General features: G+C 45.3%; 1 protein-coding gene and 1 long non-coding RNA gene across 2 annotated transcripts; both read right to left on the bottom strand.

Moving 5' to 3' along the window:
• Positions 1–504: 504 nt before the first annotated feature.
• On the bottom strand, positions 505–5,571 carry LOC148684208 (uncharacterized). The gene is made up of 2 exons (XR_015946433.1): positions 5,497–5,571; positions 505–705 (listed from the first exon to the last, which is right to left on the bottom strand). It is a non-coding gene; the product is annotated as an uncharacterized LOC148684208 (long non-coding RNA).
• A 1,981-nt stretch (positions 5,572–7,552) lies between these two features.
• MTURN (maturin, neural progenitor differentiation regulator homolog) lies at positions 7,553–23,707 on the bottom strand. Its single transcript, XM_035129636.3, has 3 exons — positions 23,161–23,707; positions 10,800–10,922; positions 7,553–8,113 (listed from the first exon to the last, which is right to left on the bottom strand). The coding sequence occupies exons 1-3, from the start codon at positions 23,323–23,325 to the stop codon at positions 8,003–8,005; spliced, it is 399 nt and encodes a 132-aa protein (XP_034985527.1). The 5' UTR covers positions 23,326–23,707; the 3' UTR covers positions 7,553–8,002.
• Between the last annotated feature and the right edge of the window lie 833 nt (positions 23,708–24,540).

The raw sequence follows: 24,540 nt of genomic DNA, 5'->3' as shown, positions 1-24,540 counted from the left end.
ACGGAGGGCTTCGCCGCTGTGCCAGAGAGCCTTGTTGGGCCTTGTGACCTCCTTCCGACATGTGTGACATAACACATGTGATGTCACACGCATTCAACGAGCCGTCCCAATGCTATGCCGAACTCAGTGGTTCTGTATACCAGTAGCTATAGGTAGGACGTTTCTCAAACTGTATAAATTTGTATGTGGGGGGGAAACACGTCTTGGTCTCATGAGCTCATCCCTCCAACTTGAACCTTGGCCATTTAGCGCCACTAAAAAAAATTAAAATGAAGCATGCTTTCGCGGGTCTGCCGGAAGTGTTTCTTATGTAGAGATTATCACTGCGTAGGAAAAAATGCAATGCACAAAGGTGGCTTTGAATTCTCGGAGGTGGAGGGGGGGAACTGTAGCATAAAGAATGTGACAAGCACTTTGATGGAAAGCTTTTTGATATCGAGCTACATTTTTAGATTTGATGGCCAGGCAGCAGGGAGAAGGCAATAATGGGTACGAACGCATCAATCAAAAGGGCGCATCTTTTATTCAAGTTACCATTCTGGGGAGGCAGTCTTTCGGATTTATAGTCCCAAAAAGAAACACGTCTTTGAAGGAGGAAACACAAGCGCCAATAGATGCCCTACTTTCAGTGTGGCAAATGATTCCCTCTCCTAGCAAGAGAGGTGCTGTTGCTGTTTTCACACGCCATGGTGCTCGGATCAATATCTGCATTAATAAAGTAAAATATGAAATCTTTTGGATTTTTATAAACAAAAGACTTTTATGGCCTCATTGCAGAGTCGAGGAATGAAAGGCCTTTGACAGGCAGTGGTGTCTTCACATCATTGTCCCCTGTCACAACACACAAAGGGAATTTCGGGAATCTCTGGCCAATCATTTTTATATGGCACTTCTGCTGCCTTCTGTTTGGTGCTATGCACATCAAGCCATTTTTCACAAACACACACAGACGGACGGACGTCTTCCATAAGATCCACTGGGTGAGAACAGATGGCCACTTAAATGCATGCTGGCTGCTGAAAAAACACACCGCATGGTGCTTCTACCGCTTTGCTCTGACCATTTATTGATGGAGTTACGACGCCTCTCCTTTGGCCCTTGTCCCCGTAGTTTCAAACTGGCAAGGTAATTGTCTCCGTTTCACCAGAGACTATAGGCAACCCAGTGGCCTGGCACTGTCTGGTGGGGCATCTTTTAAGCACCACCAAGTGCGGAATATAGCTGACTGTTTCGTTCTGCTTAGCCCCTGGGCTTTGGCCAGTGAGAATGCTATCCAGGCTTAAGTTGGGCATTGGCAAAGGATGGCAAAGGCCGGCCAGCTGTTTCTGCTAGTAGCCCATTTGCCAAGTAATTACATACCTTTCTGTCCTTGTGGAGTTGTACAGGCCAGGAATGGTTCGCCCAGTGGGGTGGAGCTGCAGGAATAGCCTGTCAGAGGGGTAAGGCGCGTGGGAGCAAAGGTGGGGCTGCACGATTGTACCAGCAGCGCCAGACTGATTTCGTGTGCAGCCCTGGCCTTGTCCCTCCTGAAAATCATTGATGCTGCTGCCAAGTGCCTAGGTTGTGGCTCCGCCTTGCCAGGTGAGCTGCATTTGAAGCAGTGCATAGGGGCAGGCCAATGCAGGACATTTTGCTTCTTTCAAAGAAGGCAGGTATCTGAAGGCAACCCTGTTTAGGGAAGTTTTTAATGTTTGATGTTTTATCGTATTTTTAATGTTCTGTTGGGAGCCGCCCAGAGTGGCTGGAGAAACCCAGCCAGATGGACGGGGTAGAAATATTATTATTATTATTATTATTATTATTATTATTATTATTATTATTATGCGTTTACACAGAATATATTAGGTTATTGACAAAAAGAATATACACATCTGTATACAGTGGTACCTCGGTTTTCAAACGTCTCAGAAGTCGAATGTTTCGGTTTCCAAACGCCGAAAACCCAGAAGAAACTGCTTCAGTTTTCGAATGTTTTTCAGAAGTTGAACCTGCTATGCGGCTTCCGTATTGAGTTTTCCATAAGTAAATGCTTCTGGAAGTAAATGCTCTGGTTTTCAAACGTTTCGAACTGTCGAACTGTCTTCCGGAATGGATTACGTTTGGAAACCGATGTTTCACTGTATTAATATATGGTCATGCAACAGCATTTTCTTTTTAGTTGTGCTCACTCGCTTTTTTTCTTTTTTCTCATTATTTTATAAATGAAATTCTAATAAAACACTTTTTTAAAAAAGCTATTTTGCTTGGCGCTGTGGTTAAACCACTGAGCCTAGGGCTTGCTGATCAGAAGGTCAGCGGTTCGAATCCCCGTGACGGGGTGAGCTCCCGTTGCTTGGTCCCAGCTCCTGCCAACCTAGCAGTTCGAAAGCACGTCAAAATGCAAGTAGATAAATAGGAACCGCTACAGCGGGAAGGTAAACGGCGTTTCCATGTGCTGCTCTGGTTTGCCAGAAGCGGCTTTGTCATGCTGGCCACATGACCTGGAAGCTATACGCCGGCTCCCTCTGCCAATAATGCGAGATGAGCGCGCAACCCCAGAGTCGGTCACAACTGGACCTAATGGTCAGGGGTCCCTTTACCTTTACCTTTATTTTGCTTCTTGAGGCAAAGGGCAAGAGGTGCCACCACCCCCCTTTTAATGGTGAATGAACTGGCTATTAACTCTTACTTCAATCCCGAAGGCAGCAAACTAATTTAGGAGATGCTGGGCAGGCTGCATGGCTCCCAGGTACCTCAGGTGGCCTAATGATAGGACCGGCCCTGAGTAGGGGTGCGTTTATGGCAGGTTATAAGGATCATATGCAGGCACTGGCGCATACTTTGGAACATACCAGGCTGCAGTGAGTTTCCATTGATTGGCCTTAGGAGGACTAGATCCATCAGAGACTTACTAGTGCACACTGATAACTCTCTCCAGAAAAACTGAAACCCTTACCAATGAGATTTCAGAACCGGTTGGCCATCATAGGTGTGGCAGATGCGCCTCCTGTCCGTTTGCATTGCAAACTAAGGAAATTCATAATGAGACTATTAATGTTAGATTCACCATTCGGCATTTCAGTAGGTGTCAAACGAAAAAATGTAGTTTATTTGATCCGCTGCCCCTGTAACTTACTGTACATTGGTTCAACCACCTGGGCGGTTGGAGTCCGCATTGGAGAACACCGTTCCAGGATTCGAAATGCCAACAGGGAGGCGCCCCGGGAGAATATTGTATATCGCACAACCACTCAGATACAGACTTATTGTTTACAGTCTTGTGGGTTAACCGTAAGACCACTGGAGTAAGGATGGATTATGAGAAATATTTACGTCAGCAAGAGTTCCGATTTATCTTTATGTTCAAAACCATGCACCCAGGGGGACTCAATTCAGAAATTGATTTGAATTGTTTCATCTAAGCCTTAGCTTGAGGTAGTTTTTAGTTCTGTACCTTTAAATATCACTTATTTGTAATCGGCACCACCTGGAGTCAGCTATAACACTGTTTGAAGCTGTGAGTTTAGTAACAGTGATTACATGAGACTATGAACACTGTTCCGCAAGCATATATCTACCCATATGATAGATGTGGTATGTATTCAGCGATTGTACTTTATTGTTCTTTATTGTATATTTTGTTTTCATATTGTCAAGAAGATATAGGACATTGTACCTCTATTTTTTACAGTTTATGAAATACGCCAATTTTCTCTTTCTGCGCTGAAGAAGTTCTCACGAAACAGTGCAACATTTCGGAAACTCTGTCCGACTAGTTCATTTAATCCTTCAGTTACTTTGGAACTTTGGAATATGACAAGTTCGCTGACTACTTTGGAACTTTGCTATACAAAGCTTTTCAGCTTGTTTCTTATTGAACGACTTTCTGCCATTTGGTTCCATTCATATCAACAGGGACCTCCAGAGACCTATTGGAATTGTTTTCATGTGTATTATATTATATATTCTAGTCTTGTTTGACATTGCATATGTTGTATATATACATTGTTTGTTTGTAATTGGCCACGTGTTGCTCTGTTCTTGGTTTTCACTTCAGTGTTTGCAACACAGGGGTTTGGTTAGTTTTTTTACTCCTGTGTATGCCGGCAGCTTTCTGCGAGAGTCACCAGAATTAAATTTCTGGTTGTTGCTGGCAACCTGAATGCTCTTTGGGGACCCTTGCAGATGAGACCACAGGGTGGCTGGTGGGGGTCAGTGCAGCCCGACTGACTCCCAAGAACAGCATCTGGAGTCTTCAGCAAAGGCCAGCCTAGCCCTATAATGGACCAGCAGGCACCTGTGACATATGTTTTGCATCAATAAAACTATCTGATCAATTTCAGGGCAGCTGGTTTTGATATAGGTTTTTTTTTATATTAAGGATGGGTTCAGCTCTGCAAGCCATGGGTGATTAGGAACCATCTGTTTCCGAGGGTGAATTTGCAAAACAAAATTATTTGCTCCTAGATGCAAGTGGTCCTGATCTGTGCCCAGAAAGCCCCTTTCTCACCTCCTCAGCCGTTACTTGATGACTCCATATGGTAAAGGTAAAGGACCCCTGGACGGTTAAGTCCTGTCAAAGACGACTATGGGGTTGCGGCGCTCATCTCGCTTTCAGGCCGAGGGAGCCGGTGTTTGTCCACAGACAGCTTTCTGGGTCATGTGGCCAGCAGGACTAAACCGCTTCTGGCACAACGAGACACCGTGATGGAAACCAGAGCGCATGGAAATGCCGTTTACCTTCGCGTCACAGCAGTACCTGTTTATCTACTTCCACTGGCGCGCTTTCCAACTGACAGAGCAACAGGAGCTCACTCCATTGCGGGGACTCGAACCATCAACCTTCCGATCGGCAACCCAAGAGGCTCAGTGGTTTAGACCACAGCGCCACCCGCATCCCTGCAGACTCCATATGCACATGTGTGAACAGCGTCGGCTGAAATGAAATGGACGCTTTCCAATGGGGGCAGCTATCCTGGAGTTCAACCGTCAATCATCCAACGTGTAGTAATCCAAGACAAGATAAGGCTAGGCTCTCCCTCGCTGGAGGAGATAATGGGGGCGCCATCTTTGCATCACATATGGAGTCAAAGTAGAAGACTATACATCCCCACTCCCCAACTTTATCCTTGTATGTATATGGGCTCAGCTCTGCCTTATACCAGGAGGAAGTGACCCACCTTGGGCGACACCATGAAGGGAATTAGGTTAAAGGCACCTCCAGGCCATTTTTTTAAAGAGTGTATTCTGCGGCATGCCATGACGCAATAACAGGGCATTAGTGGTTGATTTAAACTGGATTGCTCACACATAATCATGTTTTATTAGTTGTACTGGGGTACTAATAACCCAATGTTACTGTGTGGTTGCCATGCAGAGGGGAACTCTTGCACCACAGCACCCTGAACTGGGACCTCCAGATGCATCATCTCTTGACATACAGGTCTCCCCTGAGGAACCAACCCCCTTTTAATACCAGGTGGGGCACATGTTGGGAGTGAATGAGAGGCCACTCACTGAATGAGAAGTGAAGAAGAAGCTTCAGGCTGCTTTTAAGAGCTTGTCACTTGTCAGAAAGGGGTTGGAACCTGGAATGGGTAAAAGGATTTGGTTTAGTTGGAGGTTTTGTTAGGTTGTGAATCACCCTGAGATCTATGGGTATAGGGCGGTATACAAATTTAAATAATAATAATGTCAAAGCACTTTTGTCGGATGCAAGATAACCCCGGCCCTGCAATTCCAGGCAAACTGACCACACACCTCTCAGACATTTGTTCCATATAATGGAGCAAAACAGGGGAGCATTCAGACATGGGGAATAGTACATTAGTTTCCCTGATTCCAAACAGCCCCAAATTCCATCACTTTTCAGGTCAAGGGGGCTGCAAAGGATTTTTCTCTGGAATCAAGTAACGCAGAAATGTGTGTGAAACATGCACTGTATTCTGTTAAGTTTTCTGAAAGTGCCTTTTGCATTGTGTGAAAGCTCAAATATAATTTGGAAATTGACAGGGAAATGGAATAAACTGTTGTGTGAACGCAGCCCAAGAAAGCATTTGTGCATCTTACTTGCGAAGCCTTTATTGCTCACGATTTTGCAGCCTGATCACATGTGAAAAGATAAGGTTGTGTGGCATGGTCCCCAGACCACTGCCTGGAAAACACGAGTGTCTTCAAAAACAAATAAGCTATTCTAAGCGAAACTCATTCAGCGATGGGTTTGTTATCTCACAGCCTGGCTCCCGTTGGTGGTCAATTGCCTATGGCAATTAGATACAAGGATCTGCGGTGGCCAATCATCTTATAGACTGATGGCTATACACTTCCACCGAAGTGATAAATGCAGTTATCAAGTGAAGAACTTCCAAGTGTGAACTTAACTGAGTGTAATGAACCACCGTTCTGAATAGACAGCATGCCACAATCATTTTGCACATAATGGAAAGAAACGGTAGAAATGTGCAGATCAGATGCTGTTTCTATCTCCTGTGACTTCCAATTAACTTTGGCTGTTAATCGTTGCTCATTTGATTAAAAAGAGTGAAGGAGAAATTAGGCATTTATGAAGAAGGATAATTTTTAAAGGATTTAGGGGATACTAGTTATCTGACTAACCATTTCCTGTGCAGGCAAATGATTAAGGAATTCCTCTCATTGCTGATTTATTGTACTGATAAATGTGGATTTGTGCCAGCATGTCCAACATGTATTTTTAATTTTAATTAATTTTTTGTTAAAGCAATATTTGGCCCAGCATTTGCTGATAATAAAATTCATAACCATAATATCTGAAAGCCTTAATATAAATCTCTATTCTGACCAACATCTGTAAATAAAGTGCTTCAGGCACTTAGGAAACCTATTATTGTTGAATTATTATTAGATCAATACTGATGTGTTTTGTAAGAAATTTCCACCTAATCCAATTATCTTTGTTCAAACTTTAAGGGTTCTTCTGCATTTATCACTGCACAAAAACAGCACGAATTTAGCAATGTGATTGAGCTGAAGCTAAGCACTTAGGAGTCTCAAGCCCAGTGCAGATGTAACATTCCCAATCTTGTATTTATGGCTAGAAGATAAGAGTGGTGGTCATCCTCCTTCACAAATTCTCTTCTCCCTTCCTGTGGTAGTCTTAACCATGGTGCATCCTTTTGCCTGGATAAGAACTAGCCGTGATGAATGGCAACCAGGGTAAATTTTAACCAGGGTTGGCAAGCCAGCCTCCAACTCTGGTTTAAAGCCAAACCATGGTCAGCACACAGCCAGATATAATACTACACCAGTGTTAAACCAAACAATGGAAAAGAGGGTGGTATCCAGGCTGAATAGGAACAAGAATAAGTAGTGCTTGTTAGGTGCCTGATGACTCTCATTCCATCTGCACCGGGCCTCAATGATATCATAGTTAAAAGCACATGTTTAAATATTTCCCACTGAAAGCAAGGAGATTTTAAAATGCTTCATTTTGGCTCAGTTGCGCCTTTTGCTGGAACATTAACCATTCAGTACATTAACTAATAGTCTAGTTCTGTTTTCAATATATATATATAATAAGAGAGATATCTAAGACTGAAAGTGCAGATTGCATTTATTTTCTGCATGGATGGTCCTCTGTAAGGTCACGCAAGTACTTAACACACCAACCAAATAGTTCCTACATTCAAATCACATTCACGTCAGTGAAATGTTAATTCTATACAAACAAATAAAAAATGATAATAATTAAAACAAAACAAAAGAAAAGACAAGTCAGCAGGAAGAAAAAGAAAAACCCTAGTTCTAAGTTAACAATGGCAGAACGCTACTGAGACAACACCATAGAAACCTCACTGAAGCAGGAGTTAAATTCAGGCCACTTCTTAGCAAAGCTCATCACAGACTCTGAAAAACATTGTTGTTTTCTTTAAACTTTGGGTTTGGGAGTCGGATTTTCCAGTGTGATGCGTCATTCAAAAATGCTAATGCAGAAGCATAGCGATCCCACCTGGTAGGATAAAATATATTTCAATTCCTCTGAAAATTACTGCTGACTGACACCCATTTGCTGGTGATCGGCTTCCGCCTCTTCTTCTTCCACATCCGCGTTATATTCTTCAAATGCATCATCGTCTACATCCGGAAGCCCCAATAGCTATTATAAAAACGACAGAAATAAAACTGTGAGTGCAATATAAAAGGGCAAAACAACCAGGCAACAGCACTGATGTTCTAAGTCAGGCATCCCCAAACTTCGGCCCTCCAGATGTTTTGGACTACAATTCCCATCTTCCCCGACCACTGGCCCTGTTAGCTAGGGATCATGGGAGTTGTAGGCCAAAACATCTAGAGGGCCGCAGTTTGGGGGTGCCTGTTCTAAGTCCAAGAACAAACTGAAGATGTGGTTATTTGCAGCACCGCATAAAAGCATTTAAAATCGGGGGAAGGGGTGTAGTAGCTCAGTGACTTGTGGGCCAGAGAAGGCCAATTCATACATTAGGCAGCAGTTGACTTGGTTTGTTCCTAAGATACTTCTCAATAAAATGGGGCCAGCTCCAGCTCCCTGAATGAGCACACCTGTAGGATGCTGAAGTTTGTAGACACCTCTGGCTCATTTAGTTTTCACACATCTTTGGTGTTAATAATAATTAAAAATGTGTAAAGAAACCCAGGCACATAAACCTCCTTTCTTCACAGCAATGCGGGAAGCCATATTTGTTGAGGGAAATCTTCCCTTAAAGAGCTTTTAGATACCAGAGTTAGCTCTGCAAACCTGGAGAAGTGTTGATAGTACTGTGCCATTAGTCTAACTCTAATGTATTAATGCAGCCTTGTAAATAAGCCTGCAGGCATCATTAGCCTGGTAGGTACTAGGCTGCGTTTCCAGCAGAAGTAGGAGGAGGAGCTGTTATGCTAGCTTCCCAGCAGGTGAGTTCACTGTTGCTTACCAGGAGGGAGACAGGCGAAGCAGTTAGCACAGTGCAAATGCACTATATTGCTTCCTGTAGTGCTCTTACACTGTGCTGACCTCCCTGCCGCCTTGCCCCCCCCCCTTCAGTAAAAAGCACTGGCTCACCTGCTGGGAAGTTAGCCAGGAAGCCCCCTCTTCTGCATACAGCAAGGAAACGCAGCACACTTAACAATGTACAGTAGTGAAAAAGAAAGATTACATCTTTCAAGGGCTGGTAGAGAGGACAGAACAGAGGGTTGGATCAACAGACAACCAGGAAACCAAGTGGACTGGAGGAAGAGAGAGAGAAATCCCTTTGCCGACGCCACCACCAGCCTGTTCACTTGTTTGTGTGGAATTCCTGGTTGCCTGTAGCTACCAGGTAAGTTGTTAAAGGCAAGGTTGTAGTCAGAGCTGGATAAAAGGTGAATGTGACGTCCGCCCTTAAATGGCACTGCTGCCCGTTCACTTTTAACAAAACTAACTTCCACATAAGTGAGTTTTGGGGTTGTGATATTTTGATCACCAGGCTGGAAGCAACCCTATGGAGAACATCTAATAAAAGCCCTCCAATGCCTAGGGTTAAACCAGGGGTCCCCAGACTTACCCGGCTTTGGGCCAGTGCCCGCCGCGCCGATCGCGCAGAGGAGTGTGCGTGCAGCGGGCGGGGGAGTGCGCGCCCGTGCGCATGCGCACACACACTTACTGGCGCGGTGGCGCGCTTCCAGGTCAGAAAAATCGTCAAAAATCGTTTGTGCCCATGCGTATGGGCCTCCCCCGACCCGGAAGTGCACCGGAAATGACCTCTTCTGGGTCGGGAGAGGCCCATACGCATGCGCACAATTTTCAGCGCTTTTTTCCGATCTGGAAGTGCGCCGCCGTGCTGCGCGCCGTAAGAGCGGGCGGCAGCAGCGGGCTGTGGCGGCGCGGGCTGGATTGGGAGGCCAATTGGGCCACATCTGGCCCGCGGGCCGTAGTCTGGGGACCCCTGGGTTAAACCATAACTGAGAGATGCGCATTTGGGACCAAGTTGGACTCCGGCTCCCATCAGCTGCAGCCAGCATGGCCAATAGTCACCAACATCTTCAGGGCACCCCTGTCATACAGGATGGTAGCTTCCATCCTGTGCCACTCCAGACACATGAGAAGCAGGGGAGATCACATGGCAGGGGCTGACAAGAGAATCACTTCCTGTGGCTGTGTGCTCCCAGGGAAGATGCCCCTTCGGAGAGTAACCACAGTTGTCGCCCCGACCCGAGGTTCCTAGTTTAGCATTACTGGAGCAGCGCAGGGCAGAGAAAGACTGGGGAACCCAAAGCTCCTCCACCTGTGGTTATTGGACACTAAGTCCCATAAGCCTCAGCTGCCATGGCCAAAGGTCAAGGGTGATGGGAGGTGAAGTCCTATGATCTCTGGAGGGCCACAGCTTCCTCATACTTGGGACAGAGGAGCAACAAACTTGATTCTTCTTAGGGTAATGTTTTCTCAGGGGGAAAGAACATGCTCAGTTCTCCACCCTTTTCAATTTCAGTATATTGTGAAATTTCACAACAGAGGTGCCAGGAAATAATTCCACATCAGAGTCTGCCAGCAGAGCCAACTACTCTAGTTCTTTAGATGCCGCATGCTGAAATGAAAGAAACATGTGTGTATCATTTCTCATATGGGATGGACAGACTCTTTTGGGTTGCTTTCTGTCCCAGCTGGGAATGCGTGTTTGGAAAATGGGAGACAGAAAAACAAAGCCCTTAAAAATAAAACTTATGCTTATACACATTTAAGTGTGATGATGGGAAACGATCGTGAAAGCATGTGGTGTTTGTGGTCTGGCGTGTTGAAAACACAACCTCTTAACGCAATAAAGCCTAAGGGTAAAAAAATGGGCACTTACAGGTCTGAATGATTTGAAGACTTTTTCCAGTATTTCATGCAGTGTCTTTTTACCACAGGAGGAGATGTAGTCCTGCGCCAACTGCAGGAAAGGCAAGCAGTCCTCGCTTTCACTCCAGACGTGCTGCAAAGGCAAGTCATGACAAAGCAGGGATTAATCATGTTGGCAGGCAAGTTTGAGCTGTGGGGAGGAACAGGTTAAAACCCAGGGGCCTTAGGGGCTTCCTGTTTCCGGCGGTGACAAATGGCTGACTCCCATAGATTGGACCTCAGCCGTGCCCGTAATTCAGGGTTGATATGGGGGTAATTAGCCCTGGCAGACCCCCCCCCAGGGTGGGGGAGGACCCGCAGATTGTCCGATATTGTCAGCTTGCATCAAGGTGCAAGCAGCAGGACACTGGGTCCCAGAGCACGACACGGCTGGCACTCTCCAAAGCCACTCTCATAGCTGGAAATATCTGTTTGATAAAATAATTAGATTTGGACAATAAACAGACATAGTCTGGACCGAAGCGAGAAAAAACCTGCAGAATTGCACAGTCCCTGGTGTTTAAGCTTGGACTTCAAAGAGATTCTCATCATGGTGTTTGGAATACGGAGGTGATTGGTACGTTCTTTTTTCTTCCCAATACCTACAATTGTTTTTCTACGCCAAGCCTCATTAAGAAACCAATTAAGGAAAAAAAAGAAACCAATTTTTTTGGAAAAGTACAGATAGACTTCTATTTATAATTAAGTATTCAATTGTGCAGCTTTACTTAGACTTGAAAGACTTGATAAAGATAAAAGAAGAAACAATATGGCGCTTGTTAATATGATGCAGCATAGATAAATGAGAGTTCCTCCCTTTTTCGAGGGAAGTGGGAGATGCTTGCTGGCTGCCTTTGTAGTGACTTGAGACAATAATTTGGGATAACACAGTGCATCTGTTTGCAGAATTTATTCATTATGAGCGAGAGAGAAGGCTAAATGGATGCCTAGCAGCCCCCCTTCTAGGGCCCAGAAGGGGGGATTGTGTGGTCTCCTAAAGCTGATTGAACGTCAAATAACTTATATCTGTGAGATACAGTTCATTTACATTGCAATATTGCAAACAGTATGCTTAACATTAAACAACAGGCTTCGACAACAGCCCAGATTGGAATAACTTAATAACATGGGAGTTGCTGTGTCATTAAACTCTAAACGATAGACTTGGACAACAGCCCGGATTGGAAGATTGGAATGAAGTCTGGAAAAGCTATGCTGGCAAATAGACAGTTGGAAAAATACATATTTACAAATAAAGCTGTATTCGATGGATGAAAGGATATATGATTTCTGACATGATTGAGAATCGCATAGCCAGGGACAGAGAACTTTAAAGCACTAAGATCGGAATGTGGAAAATATGAGAACAAGAAGAAGAAGGCAGGAACGAAGATATTGGAGATATACTTCAAGAGGTCCAGACTATGGGGAGCTCGGAAAAATTAATAATTTGGACTGTTATTTGGTGTTGGTTTTTTTTAGTTTATTGTTTTTAATTGGATTATGATTATGGATATGTTAATTGGCTGTTTTTATTGGAAAAATAATAAAAATGATATTAAAAAACAAACAAAACAAAACCCAGGGGCCTTATACCCAATGGCGGCCCCCATCTAACTCTCTGCTGTCCAGTGGCTATGTAGTTGCATACAAATCCTCCCTCTGCCATAGACTCAGCGTTGCCACATATATTTGAAGGATTTTTACTCTGCTCTCCAGCCACATGGTGACTTACAAAGCGGTCACTGCTCTTAGGCTCATGACACAAAAGGAAAGGGGATTGGGAGGAGAGAGGGGGGAAAGCAAGCTCAAGCACTTAGTCAAAGTAGCAGAATTGTTATAGTGGGTGGTGCCTCCAGACTGTCAGCATTTTGGAGGAAGGAGTCAAGGGCATATCAGAATTTTAGGTTTGCGCACCTAGAGTGGATTAAAGTGCTGTGTCACCCTAGCGCAGGGGTGCAGAATCTCTCACCCACTGACCAAAATTGGCTTGGCCCGGGTCCCAATTTGGCCCATGAGTCACTTTCCCCAGCCCATGTTGAACTTCCCTGGCCCTCTTCATGCTTGCTGTGTTCCCCCAGAGGTGCAGAAAAAACTACTATTGATCAGTGAAGCCACTGTCCATCAGCTGACAGGCAGTGACTTCAAGTCTGATCAGTGGCAGCATTTTCTGCACCTCTGGGGTAACACAGCAAGCAGGAATTTGCGCATAATCCCCTCCCCTTGCAATGCAGAAGCTCCTGCGTCAGTCCTGCACCTCCCTTCCCTCCTGCGCTGGCAGCCAGGTGTCTCTGTGAGCAACACAGCGAATGAGGAGAGCTCAGGACCAGCACCACAGGTTGGCACTGACAGGCACCTGCAGCAGCCACAAGTCTCAGGATGTGGCCCGCTGCCCATCCATGGAACCAGCAGTCCTGCTGCACCTCCACCTTGCTCTCAGTTACTGCTCATGTGACATCTGTGAGCAAGCAAGCAATGTCAGGGGCAAAGGGAATGAGCTGTTCTACTTGCCTCTTCAACCTTTTGTCCTTAGATGTTGCTGGACTACGACTCCCATCATCCCATACTGCTGGGGACTGTGGGAGTTTTAGTTTGATGCTAAATTTATTATTATTATTATTATTGATGACCCAAGTTGAAGAACATTGTTTGCCATACAGACTGGCCTCCAACAAAGAGGGCAAGCAAATGGGGAGTGGTGTGGTAGACGGGAACTCGCTCCTTAAGTCTTCTCCCTGAAAGATCCCCAAAATTTGAAGGCAGCATTGGGAAATGACCAGGATGTGATTAGGCAGGAATGATTCCGCCCTCACAAATAATCATCTTGGTTTCTCCAGCTTTTTGATTATACACACTTAACATTTTACTCAAATTATGTCGTCCCCTCCAATTATTACACACAACCACCCTTTTATTCCCTATGCAACTCTCCAATTCAGATATATTTCACATCCAATGTCTTTGGGACAACACATAGCTACAGTATTGATCTAGCCACACCTGCAGTCTGTCAGAGCAAAGAAGCAGGATGTTAATTAGTGCAGGCACTTAATTAGGTTACAAACTGACTTGCTAATAGGGTTCAAAATGTAGAGGGGCTAATCAGAGCCAGTGCAGTTCAGTGGATAAGAGTGCTGGATCAGGACTCTGGAGACCAGAGTTCAAATCCCAACTAATCTGTGAAGCTCAGTGGGTGGCCTCACCTACTTTGCAGGGTTGTTGTAAATATAAAGCAGGAGTTGAGAGACATGTGCACCACTTGGAAGAAGGCTAAAATGCAATTAATACCGTCTATGAAATATCTATCCACCCATTCATCCATTATCCATCTATCTACACACACATCCCTTGGAATGTCCATCCCTTGGAAACAGAAGTAAGGCCTGTCTTATGTACCAAAGCCATTAGCATCTCACAAAACCTTTCAGAGGAAAAGAACAAAAATGACAAACTATGTAGACCTACATTGGCTCCCAGTACGTTTCCGAGCACAATTCAAAGTGTTGGTGCTGACCTTTAAAGCCCTAAATGGCCTCGGTCCTGTATACCTGAAGGAGCGTCTCCACCCCTATCATTCTGCCTGGACACTGAGGTCCAGCACTGAGGGCCTTCTGGCAGTTCCCTCGTTGCGAGAAGCCAAGTTGCAGGGAACTAGGCAGAGGGCCTTCTCGGTAGTGGCACCCGCCATGTGGAACGCCCTCCCACCAGATGTCAAAGAGAAAAACAACTACCAGACTTTTAGAAGACATCTGAAGGCAGCCCTGTTTAGGGAGGCTTTTAATGTTTAATAGATTATTGTATTTTAATATTCTGTTGGAAGCTGCCCAGAGTGGTTGGGGAAACCCAGCCAGATGGGCAGGGTATAAATAACATATTATTATTATTATTATTATTATTATTATTATTATTATTATTATTAAAAGTGAAGTCTCATTTTGTTAGCACCCAAGGTAGACTCAGGTGAATTTGAATGTTTTGATCATTCCCAATGGATGGATTATGCTGGGGAATTTTAACACAGGAACCTTGAACCTGGCTTGGCAGCATATGAGCTGCCAGTTATTTTTGCAGAGGTGTCACATGCTGTCAGCTGTGTACCACCATCCATAGTTCAGCCCCTGCATTCTGCACCAGCAGCTGCAGCTTCTGGATCAGGTCCAAAGGCAGCCCCACATAGAATGCATTGCAGTAATCCAGCATCAAGGTTACCAGTGCATGAACTGCAGTGGCCAAGTGATCCCTATCCAAATATGGCTGCAGCCAGTGTACCAAAACCAAGCTAGAGAGACGCACTCCTAGGCCACCTCGACCTCTAACAGCCTCCTGTATCCAGGAGTAGCCCCAAGCTAAGTACCTGCTCCTTCAGAGGAAGTGCAACGCTATCCAGAACAGGCAACCGCCCTACCTTCCAGATACGTGAACTACCTGCCCACAGAGCCTCCATCTTCCCAGGGTTCAAACTCAGCTGTTGGCAGATGTTAGCTGAAAATATTGGCACTGCTGCCCCTGCACCAGGGTGGCCAGCCCACCATAACCAGGCCGCATGTTGTCTCCAAAAAGAGGCAGATCTGAAGAGGATTAATTTCAAAGTCGTTTCCGAAAGGTTTGTTACATAAGCACATTTGCAATGAGATTCCCAATGATAAAAGCATACTGTATAGGTATAAATAGCTATTACATAAAATCTGTCCTGTATTGCCAGTATCCGCTCTATACAGTTAATACAGTCAGCTGAAGAACTGGGAAGCAGAGATTTTCCTAGACTGGACCATCTCTCTTTAGAGACTGCCATGTCCTAATTTGCCTCCATGAAAAATGCTGCATCATGGATGATGCTGAACAAGTCTCCCTGATGTGCTATTTTCAGTTCCCACCAGGCACCACCCCCACCCCCATTTAGCTTGAATTGGTACAATCTTCTGGAAACAGGCTTTATCACTGGCAAATGTTTACCACTCAATTCTGCTGATAGCATAAACTGGCTCTAGGAGGAAAGCAAGCAATTATGTGCGAAAACGAGACAAAAATCTCAATACTATGATTTGAACAATGTCAATATATTAACTTTTACATGTTAAGAACCCCAGATTTTAGGTCCAGGGCATCTGCACACAGAATATTTCAAAGCGGGACAAATCAGGTTACCCCCACACTTCCTGTAAGCGTTACAATCTAAAGACATGGCACTCTCCAGTTTCCAGTTTTTCACAAGGAAAAATAGGTGTCAAAGCATTTTTTATTAATACTTCATTGTGAATATTAGGACATATAACTGTGACAGCTGCAAAATACGAGCAAAATCAATTTCACATCTCAAGCAAAATCCAAAGAACAGAAAGAAAATTACACAAGGATCACATCAAAGACCTAACTGAAAGCACATAATGAAATACAAGATCATGCGCAAACATTATTTAGCAGAGTACACAAACCCACACAACTATGAAATACAATGAATGCCACTCAGTCCCCACCCCTAGATTACCATGGTTTGGAGGTCAAGAAATGCCCTGTAGATTTCTTTGTTCTCCCTCTGCTCTTAAGTATTTCCCTCCTATTTTTTTGGAGCTAACATTCTTATACATTTGCAATGGCATTTTTGCAAGCCATGGTTTGCTCCAACCGCAGTTTGCAACGTGGTTAGAAGTGGGACTACAAATTATGCAATGCTAAACCATGGTTAGCTCTAAAAGGGAAAGAAAGGGAATTCACAAAGTTGGAGGAGGGAGGTGGAGAGGTATGAGACCCCACAGACCACCTCTGCTTTGCAAACCAGGGCTAGGCAATCAGAAGACTCACACTACACTGTGCCCAAGGTGAAATAAGTTAGGTTCTCTCTGGTGTACAAAAAGTTTATGAGACGCCTTAACAATCACCCATATTAAGTACCCTGAAATACCTAGAGATAGTTAGAATTATTCATGCTGTCTGCTTCCTGACCACCTGTGGCACAGAAGCTCTGCTAGAAAACAAATTGGATCCCAAAGTGACAACAGAAGCGGGAACTCTGTTAACATGTTGAATCAGACAAGCTTCAAGCTATGTTGAAGTCTTTGCCCATTGCATGTCCCAGTCTAAGCTCTCTGGCTCATCTATCACCTGGGAGACGTGTGCAAAGGGATTTTAGCTTCATTCACATCCAATTCACAAAGGAAAACTGTCAACACAGCATCAGAAAGACTTAACACTACACGGATGAAACAGGAGGCAGTTTTGCTAAGCAACCCACTGAAAACTAAACGTAACTGCAACAGCAAAGTGGGAATAAAATGAGGGTTGTGAGAAAATACACACACAACTTTTGGTCCTTTATGAGATCGCTTTTCCTCTTACAAGCTGTCAGATGAAGTGTACTCTGAAAGACTACACGTCTTGTTAACTTCAGCTGACCTGAAATTTGAAATAATCAGTGGTGCATGCCTGTGTTCCATAGAAAATCTTCCTTTTCTTTTCTGAAAACAAGACCAAGACAGTTCCCTGGCAGCTTAAAGGTTTCTTCTCAACCGATTCACGGCTCCCGAGTGCTGCTCTTTATCTGATTACTTATTTCTCTTAAGCCCACCTATCCAGCTTGCGGACAGCAGAGTTCTCTTCATGGTTCCTAGAGCATTTGTGCAAGAACATGTTGATACCAGTGGTTCAGCACAAAAAACATGGGCTGGATACAGAGTTTATCATGTCTGAAACACAGCCATTGAAATTAACAAGACTTAAGTTAGTTAAAGAAAGTGCTGTGCGAAACCAAAATTGGTGTTTCCATGATTGCCAATAACTCTGCTGTATAATCTATATTGTACAAGTGTTAACTGCCAGTGGAAAAGGTAACCGGGGGGGGGGGGGTAGACATTTGAGGGGAGTCAAACTGAAAATTGGGTGGTACATTATAACCTTTCATAACTTATGTGACCCAACAGCAGGGTCAGAACATTCCACCTGCCTCTCAGAAATGCGTGTGGCTGGGTATTATTGGCTATTGGCTTGAAAACTACAGATGCCAAGACATAAGCAACACATGAGGCTTGTAATGTGCTATTAATTTTTATTGTGAGTCTGTAAAATTATTTCCAACACTCCTGCTTCTGTTGCAATGCTGGCGTCTGAGGGTAGACACCTAGTCCGTCTTTTGGTTTGGTTATTATTATTACGTATTCATTTCATTTCTGTACCGCTTTATTTTTTGGCTGGTGTTCTATGTTTGATCCTATTAGTTTTATATTTTATATGTTGGTATACTTAGCTACTGAATTATTATTATTATTATTATTATTATTATTATTATTCACAAGGCAGTGTTTTAGGGTTGCCAGACTCAATAGAGGACAGGACTTCTGTGCCTTTAATTGCCCTGCTCTCTTTTGAGTCTGGAAACCTTAAAGAGAAACCAGCAGACCCTTTGCTTGCAAATTAAACAAAGGGTCTGCTGGTTTCTCTTTAAGGTTTCCAGACTCAAAAGAGAGCAGGGCAATTAAAGGCACAGAAGTCCTGTCCTCTATTGAGTCTGGCAACCCTACAGTGTTTCTATATCAACTCTCATGTTACAAATGCACACTTAAAAATGCAAACAAACAAAGCCACACTCTGCTGTTGTTGTTGTTGTCGTCTGGAAGCACTAATGTGATGCAGCTAACTAGCCAGCCAAGGGCCAGCAACAATCACTATCCCATCTTGGCAGGTGGAAGAATGAAATACTCAAATGGAAACACTTGGGAAGGGGGGTTAATAGCAACACCCGTCTACATTTTCGCAAGCCATGGTTTATGAAGGTGTGGGTCAAAGTTCCAATGACACCAGTGAGCAATAAGACAGATCTAGCATGGAGAGAATGAGTGATATAAGCATGCAAGTGTGCATAGGACCCAAGATGCTGCAAGAATGGAATGTTTTAGAACAGGCATGTCCAGCTTCCAAGAAACTGTGATCTACTCCCAGTATAAAAAAAAACCTGGCAGTGATCTATCTATTGTCACTGGAGGGAGGAGGAGCGTGCGTAGGGTGGGTGGATTGCCCAGAGTTGTTGAGCTTTTTTTTTTTTTAAGAGGGAAGTGCCTAAAAGTCAGCTTTTTTTTTTTCAGGGAGACTTGCACAGAGTTTTTAAGCCTTTCCCCCATAACTTTTTGTATACGATAAGGATCCTGCGATCATCCCTGTTTTAGAGGGCACTCGTGGTAAAAACAGCATCTGATCTAGTTCGGCACATACAAAGTTTCAGGGACGAAGATGAATGGCTCTGCATGGCTTCAACATGTACAGAATGGTTGCGTGAATTGGCAATGAGACATAAGCCTTCAGATCCAGGTCTTTAAGAAACAAGGCACAAAGCGGCCCGGATGTCGTTCTAGCCACTCAGTTGATTTTTTTTTATTGTAAGACTGTTAATCAACCAAATATTTATTTGGCCTGATTGCTGTTGTTAGGTTTGTTTGTTTGTTTTTGCTTCCAGTTGCCAGAAAAGCAACGGGCAAGGCTGGTTTTCCACCCTTCGGGCAGTTAAAAACACACAACAAAACTACCGTATATAACTTAGAAAGGATAGACAGGTTTTGTGAGGAACACCTTTGGACCTTCCAAAACCACGACATCACGCCTGGATTCACAAAACTCCCATTAGGCTTTCAGCCAACTCCAACAAGGCCCACACTTGGCTCTTCCCCCTAATCCCAAAGGTCCACTTGGTGGTTGAACTTTCCCAGGAACCACAACTTTTTATATCAAGATCTGGCAACCCTAGCCAAATATGGAGCCCTAGTTCTTAAGGAAATCAACTGTAGGCTGTTTTCTGTTAAGCAGATCCAATGTTTCAAAACTTTCAAATGAACTTTACAAAGCATAGCCCACTTGACACAACTGCATTATCAACGCAGGAACGTTTTTTGCCTGTTCTCCATTTTTACCCTGCAAAAGCCCTGGCAAAGTGCCTAGTATCATTGAGAACACTGTCCTGGGGCCAGTTATTATTATTAATTTTTTTTAAAATCCATTTTCATCTATGAGTAATTCCTCTCTCTGGGAATTCAGAAGAGGTCTAGAAACTAGGCTGTGATAATTGGCGAGTTCTCCAATTACACTAAAAAGCCAAGGGCAAGCGTGCGAGAGACCTCCCATCTCAGATTGTCACAAGAACATAGGAAGTTAGTTTATACTGAATCAGACCATTGGTCCATCTAGCTCCATATTGTCTACACTGACTGTCAGTGGCAGTCAGGGAATGTTCACTGCTAGAACCTTTCCAGGGTTTCAGGTAAGCGGACTCTCCCAGAGCTACCTGGAGATGCCAGGGATCGAACCTGGGACTTTCTGCATGCAAGACAGATGCTTTACCATGAACTACAGATCTGGCCCAAGACCAACACTACACCATGCTAGTTCTCTGAGTCTCAAGCTCTCTTTTAATTACCTTTGCCTTTTCAACAAAGGGGCTTTCGGTGATCAGCTTGGAGCAAAAAGAAATTGCAATGAGGTGCAGCATGGCTTCTGAGTCATGGGCATACTTACAGAGTGGCAAGCCCTATTCCCCCACGGGAATGTACTTAAGAAGGCAAGGCTTTTCCAGTGAAATTGATGTGGCCCACCTTAAGCCCATGGGAGACGGTGAGCTAGAAATAAAAATCCAATAATTCCCCTTAATAGATTAGATGCAGACTTAAGCCATGCTCCGAGTAGACCCATTGAAATCAAGGAGACTTCTAACAGCCATTGCTAAATTAAGGCCTAGTGAGTTCAATGGGTCTCTTCTATGCACAACTGAGTCTGGTGCCACCAACTCAAAGGGCCACGTTCATGCCATACATTTAAGGCACTATGGCACCACTTTAAACCATCATGGCTTCCCCCAATGAATTCTGGGAGCTGTCATTTGTTAAGGGCGCTGGGAGTTGTTAGGAGACCCCTAGTCCCCTCCCAGAGTTCCCTGTAAAGAGGGATTTATTGTGGAATGACTTGGAGAATTGTAGTTCTGTGAGGGGAATAGCGGTTTCCTAAATTCAGCTACAGATGGGACGCGGGTGGTGCCGTGGGTTAAACCACTGAGCCAAGGGCTTGCCAATCAGAAGGTTGGCAGTTCGAATCCCTGCGACGGGGTCAGCTCCCGTTGTTTGGTCCCAGCTCCTGCCAACCTAGCAGTTCAAAAGCATGTCAAAGTGCAAGTAAATAAATAGGTACCGCTAGAGCGGGAAGGTAAACAGCGTTTCCGTGCGCTGCTCTGGTTCGCCAGAAGCGGCTTTGTCATGCTGGCCACGATCTGGAAGCTGTACGCCGGCTCCCTCGGCCAATAATGCAAGATGAGTGCCGCAACCCCAGAGTCGGTCAAAACTGGACCTAATGGTCAGGGGCCCCTTTACCTTTAAGTTCAGCTACAGTCCCAGAATTCTCGGGGGGGGGGGAGCCCTGACGATATCACAGTGTATGGTGTGACTGTGGTCCTAGTGAAGGCCCATTAATTATTTCTGCAAGGAAAAACGTAAGAAGCCACCACCTGCCTGGATTCTGCTGCAGCCAAGAGGGAAGAAGAAGCGGCATCCCTTCTCTTGTTTACAACAGAAGATCAGTTTCTGAGCTCTGGGCGCAGTCCTGCGCCAAAGATTTCAGGTTAAAACTGTAGAGTGGAAAGAAAGGAGGACCTTTTTCTGCCTCCCCACTTGCAGCTACTCTCTGAAGACTAGAGACAAGACCTTCTTAAGAATATTAGAGGGGTGGGCAGGGAAAGGACTGGACCATGTGAAAAACACAGTATTTTTGCTGCAGTTCATTCATTTCCAGCTTTGTGTTCTTGTTATTAAAAAAGCACACCTAGACGTTCCGTTGTTGCGCCCGTAACCTTGGTTTCAGGTGCCATTGGGCTCCTAGTTTTCATATCTCCATTTCTAACACGGCCCTTGGGGTCCCTTCCAATGCTACAATTCCATTATTCTAGGAGGGGAGAATAACAATGCAGGTTTCCTTGAGCTCCTTGGCGAAAAATACAGGCTGGAATTGAAATAAATAAATATAAGCCCTAGGGGTCAAGAGAAGCCCCAATGTTTTAATTGTTCTGCTGCCCGGGGGGGTTCCTTTGGGAGCAAGGACGAGATAGAAAAATAAATTAAGCAAGGTGCCAGCGCTTGCCAGCAGAATAAAAGGGTGCACACCTCGAGGCAGATGATACCAGCTCTGAGACTCCTTCCAGGTGGGGGAATCCATCACTCCCAGGCAAAGGAGCCAATGTTAATCTCCCAGCCCAGGCAAAGATGAATGTGAGGCGCAAATGCACTTGGTGACTTAAGCTCCCCCCCCCAAAAAAAAGCAGGTGAAATACCAAGTGCTGTGAGTGTGGATGGCCAGACTGGAACCATCGGGAAGGCAGAAAAGGCTGAAAGGCCTCGGAACGGTCAAGACCCCCTTTTCTCTCTCTGTGCCCCCCACCTTACTATCAGGGGTGCCAACTTGAATTAAATATTGGGGGCGCAGGGAAACCCCGCCCCGCATAATCGATCCCATGACACCACTCTAATAGCAATGCCCATCAGCAATATTTCAGATATTTCATGGGGGGGGGGAAGCGAAGACACCTCAGCCCAGCGGTTCCCAACATGGGGCATACGCCCCATAGGGGGGACAATTTTATTTTTAAAGGGGGAATACGAGAACAAGTTATTAACAGTGAATGGCCTTTTAGGCTTCCTCCATGTGAATAGTTCACTTTTTGAATAAAAAGAATTATATGTCACCGGCCGGGGGGGGGTGCATCAGGATTTTAGAGATGCTTAGGTGGGGCATGGCCCCAAAAAAGGTTCGGAACCACTGCCTCTGCCCCTAGGTCTTGGCTCCTGTGCCCACTCTTAAGAAAGAATCCCCCAAAAGGTGGGTAAATAATAATAATAATAATAATAATAATAATAATAAGCGTTCACGTGCATACCAATGACAAACTTAGTTGGTCTCTAAGGTGCTGTTGGAAGAAAAAAAATTATTCTGTTTCGACTACGCCAGACCAACACGGCTACCTAGCTGTAATAATAAAAAATAATAATATTAATAATAGAAAAAAAATCCTCCCCAAAGGAAAAAAAGAGACACAGCAGGGGAAAGAAAGAAGAAAGGGGCTCCCTGGTCTTTCTCTCCCTCCCCCCCCCCTATTATTTTTGTGCGTCTTAGGGGCCAACTCCATGGGACTCAAATACGCGAGGGGGGGGGCAAAAGTTGACGTCTGTGGCCATTCAAAGCGTGTCGCGTCACGTGATGGGGCGGGGCTGGCCTGCTCCCCCCCCAACCTCAATATTTTATTCCAGTTGTGGGGGGAGGGGGAGGACACCCCCCTGAGGGGGGGGTCGCCGCCGCCGCCGCCGGGCGCTACTTACGAAGCTGTCCCCGCCGCAGCCGTTGTCCGGGCACAGCACGTAGAAGGAGACGCCCGGGTCGGCGTAGAAATCCATCCTGCGCTCCGTCTCCTCGGTGGCGATGAGCTCGAAGGGGGTGCGCGAGCACCATTTGTCCGCCGCGTCCGCCAGCTGTTGGAAAGCCATCGCTTCAGGCCGCCGCCGCCGCCTCAGGCCGTGTGTGGGGCTGGCGGGACCCGGTTCCTCCTCCTCCTCCTCCTCGGGCCCTGCGAGGGGGTTTACTCGGCCGGAGCTGCTCCTCCCCCAGGCGCTGCTGCTGTTGTTGCTGCTGCGGCCGCCGGGCTTCGCATTCCCGGTTTACATACTGAGGGGACGGCCGCTTCCCCCCCGCCCTCTCTTCTTCTTCTTCTTCTTCCTCCTCCTCCTCCTCTCTTCCTTTCCCGCCTCAGCAGCCCGGCATAGGGGCTCCTCGGTCGCTCCGCCTCGGCCGGATGCGGCCGGATTCTGCTGGATCTCGAGGAGAATGAGCCACCCGCTGCCGCCGCCGCCGCTCGCCCCTTTCGGGTTCGGAGCCTCGTGGTGCGCACGCGCAATCGCGCAGCTAGGTGGAAATAACGGGAACGAACGTCCGTTCGCGGAGGCGGCGGCGGAGAGGCGAGCCTCGGGATCTTTTCGCTGCCTGAAGCGGGAGACGCCCTCAAAAATATCGCGCAGGGCGGCAGCCCAGTGGATCCGGGCAAAGGCGGAGCATCCCCGATCCTGCAGAAACGCCACGGGCTCTGAATTCTGCTAAGGCAGGGTCTGAAAACAATCCAGAGGCGAGCGTAACAACAGAAATCCCAGGCCTACCCAGGTCACTTTTTGTTTCAGCCATGTATGTGTGTGTGTGTGAGTGTGTGTGTGTGTGTGTGTGTGTGTAGGTCAATTTGTTTCAGCCATACATATGTACCGGTATATGCATATATATATATGTACCGGTATATGCATATATATATATGTACCGGTATATGCATATATATATATGTACCGGTATATGCATATATATATATATATATATATATATATATATATATATATATATATATATATATATATATATATATACACACACGCATATACCGGTGCTCTGGTCCATGGGGTCACAAAGAGTCGGGACACAACTAAACGTGTGTGTGTGTGTGTGTGTGAATGGCTGAAACAATATATACAGCTGAAACAAAAAGTAACCTAGGCTAGGGATTTTGTGTGTGTGTGTGTGTGTGTGTGTGTGTGTGTATATATATATATATATATATATATATATATATATATACATATACATATACATACACATACATACTGTATACACATACACATATATATGGGATGCGGGTGTACACACACAGACACATAGAACAGTAT

Source organism: Zootoca vivipara, chromosome 11, assembly GCF_965207765.1.
Source record: "Zootoca vivipara chromosome 11, rZooViv2.hap1.1, whole genome shotgun sequence".
NCBI lineage: Eukaryota > Metazoa > Chordata > Lepidosauria > Squamata > Lacertidae > Zootoca > Zootoca vivipara.
Note: the sequence above shows the minus strand (reverse complement) of the source record. Positions and strands in the feature narration are given on the sequence as shown.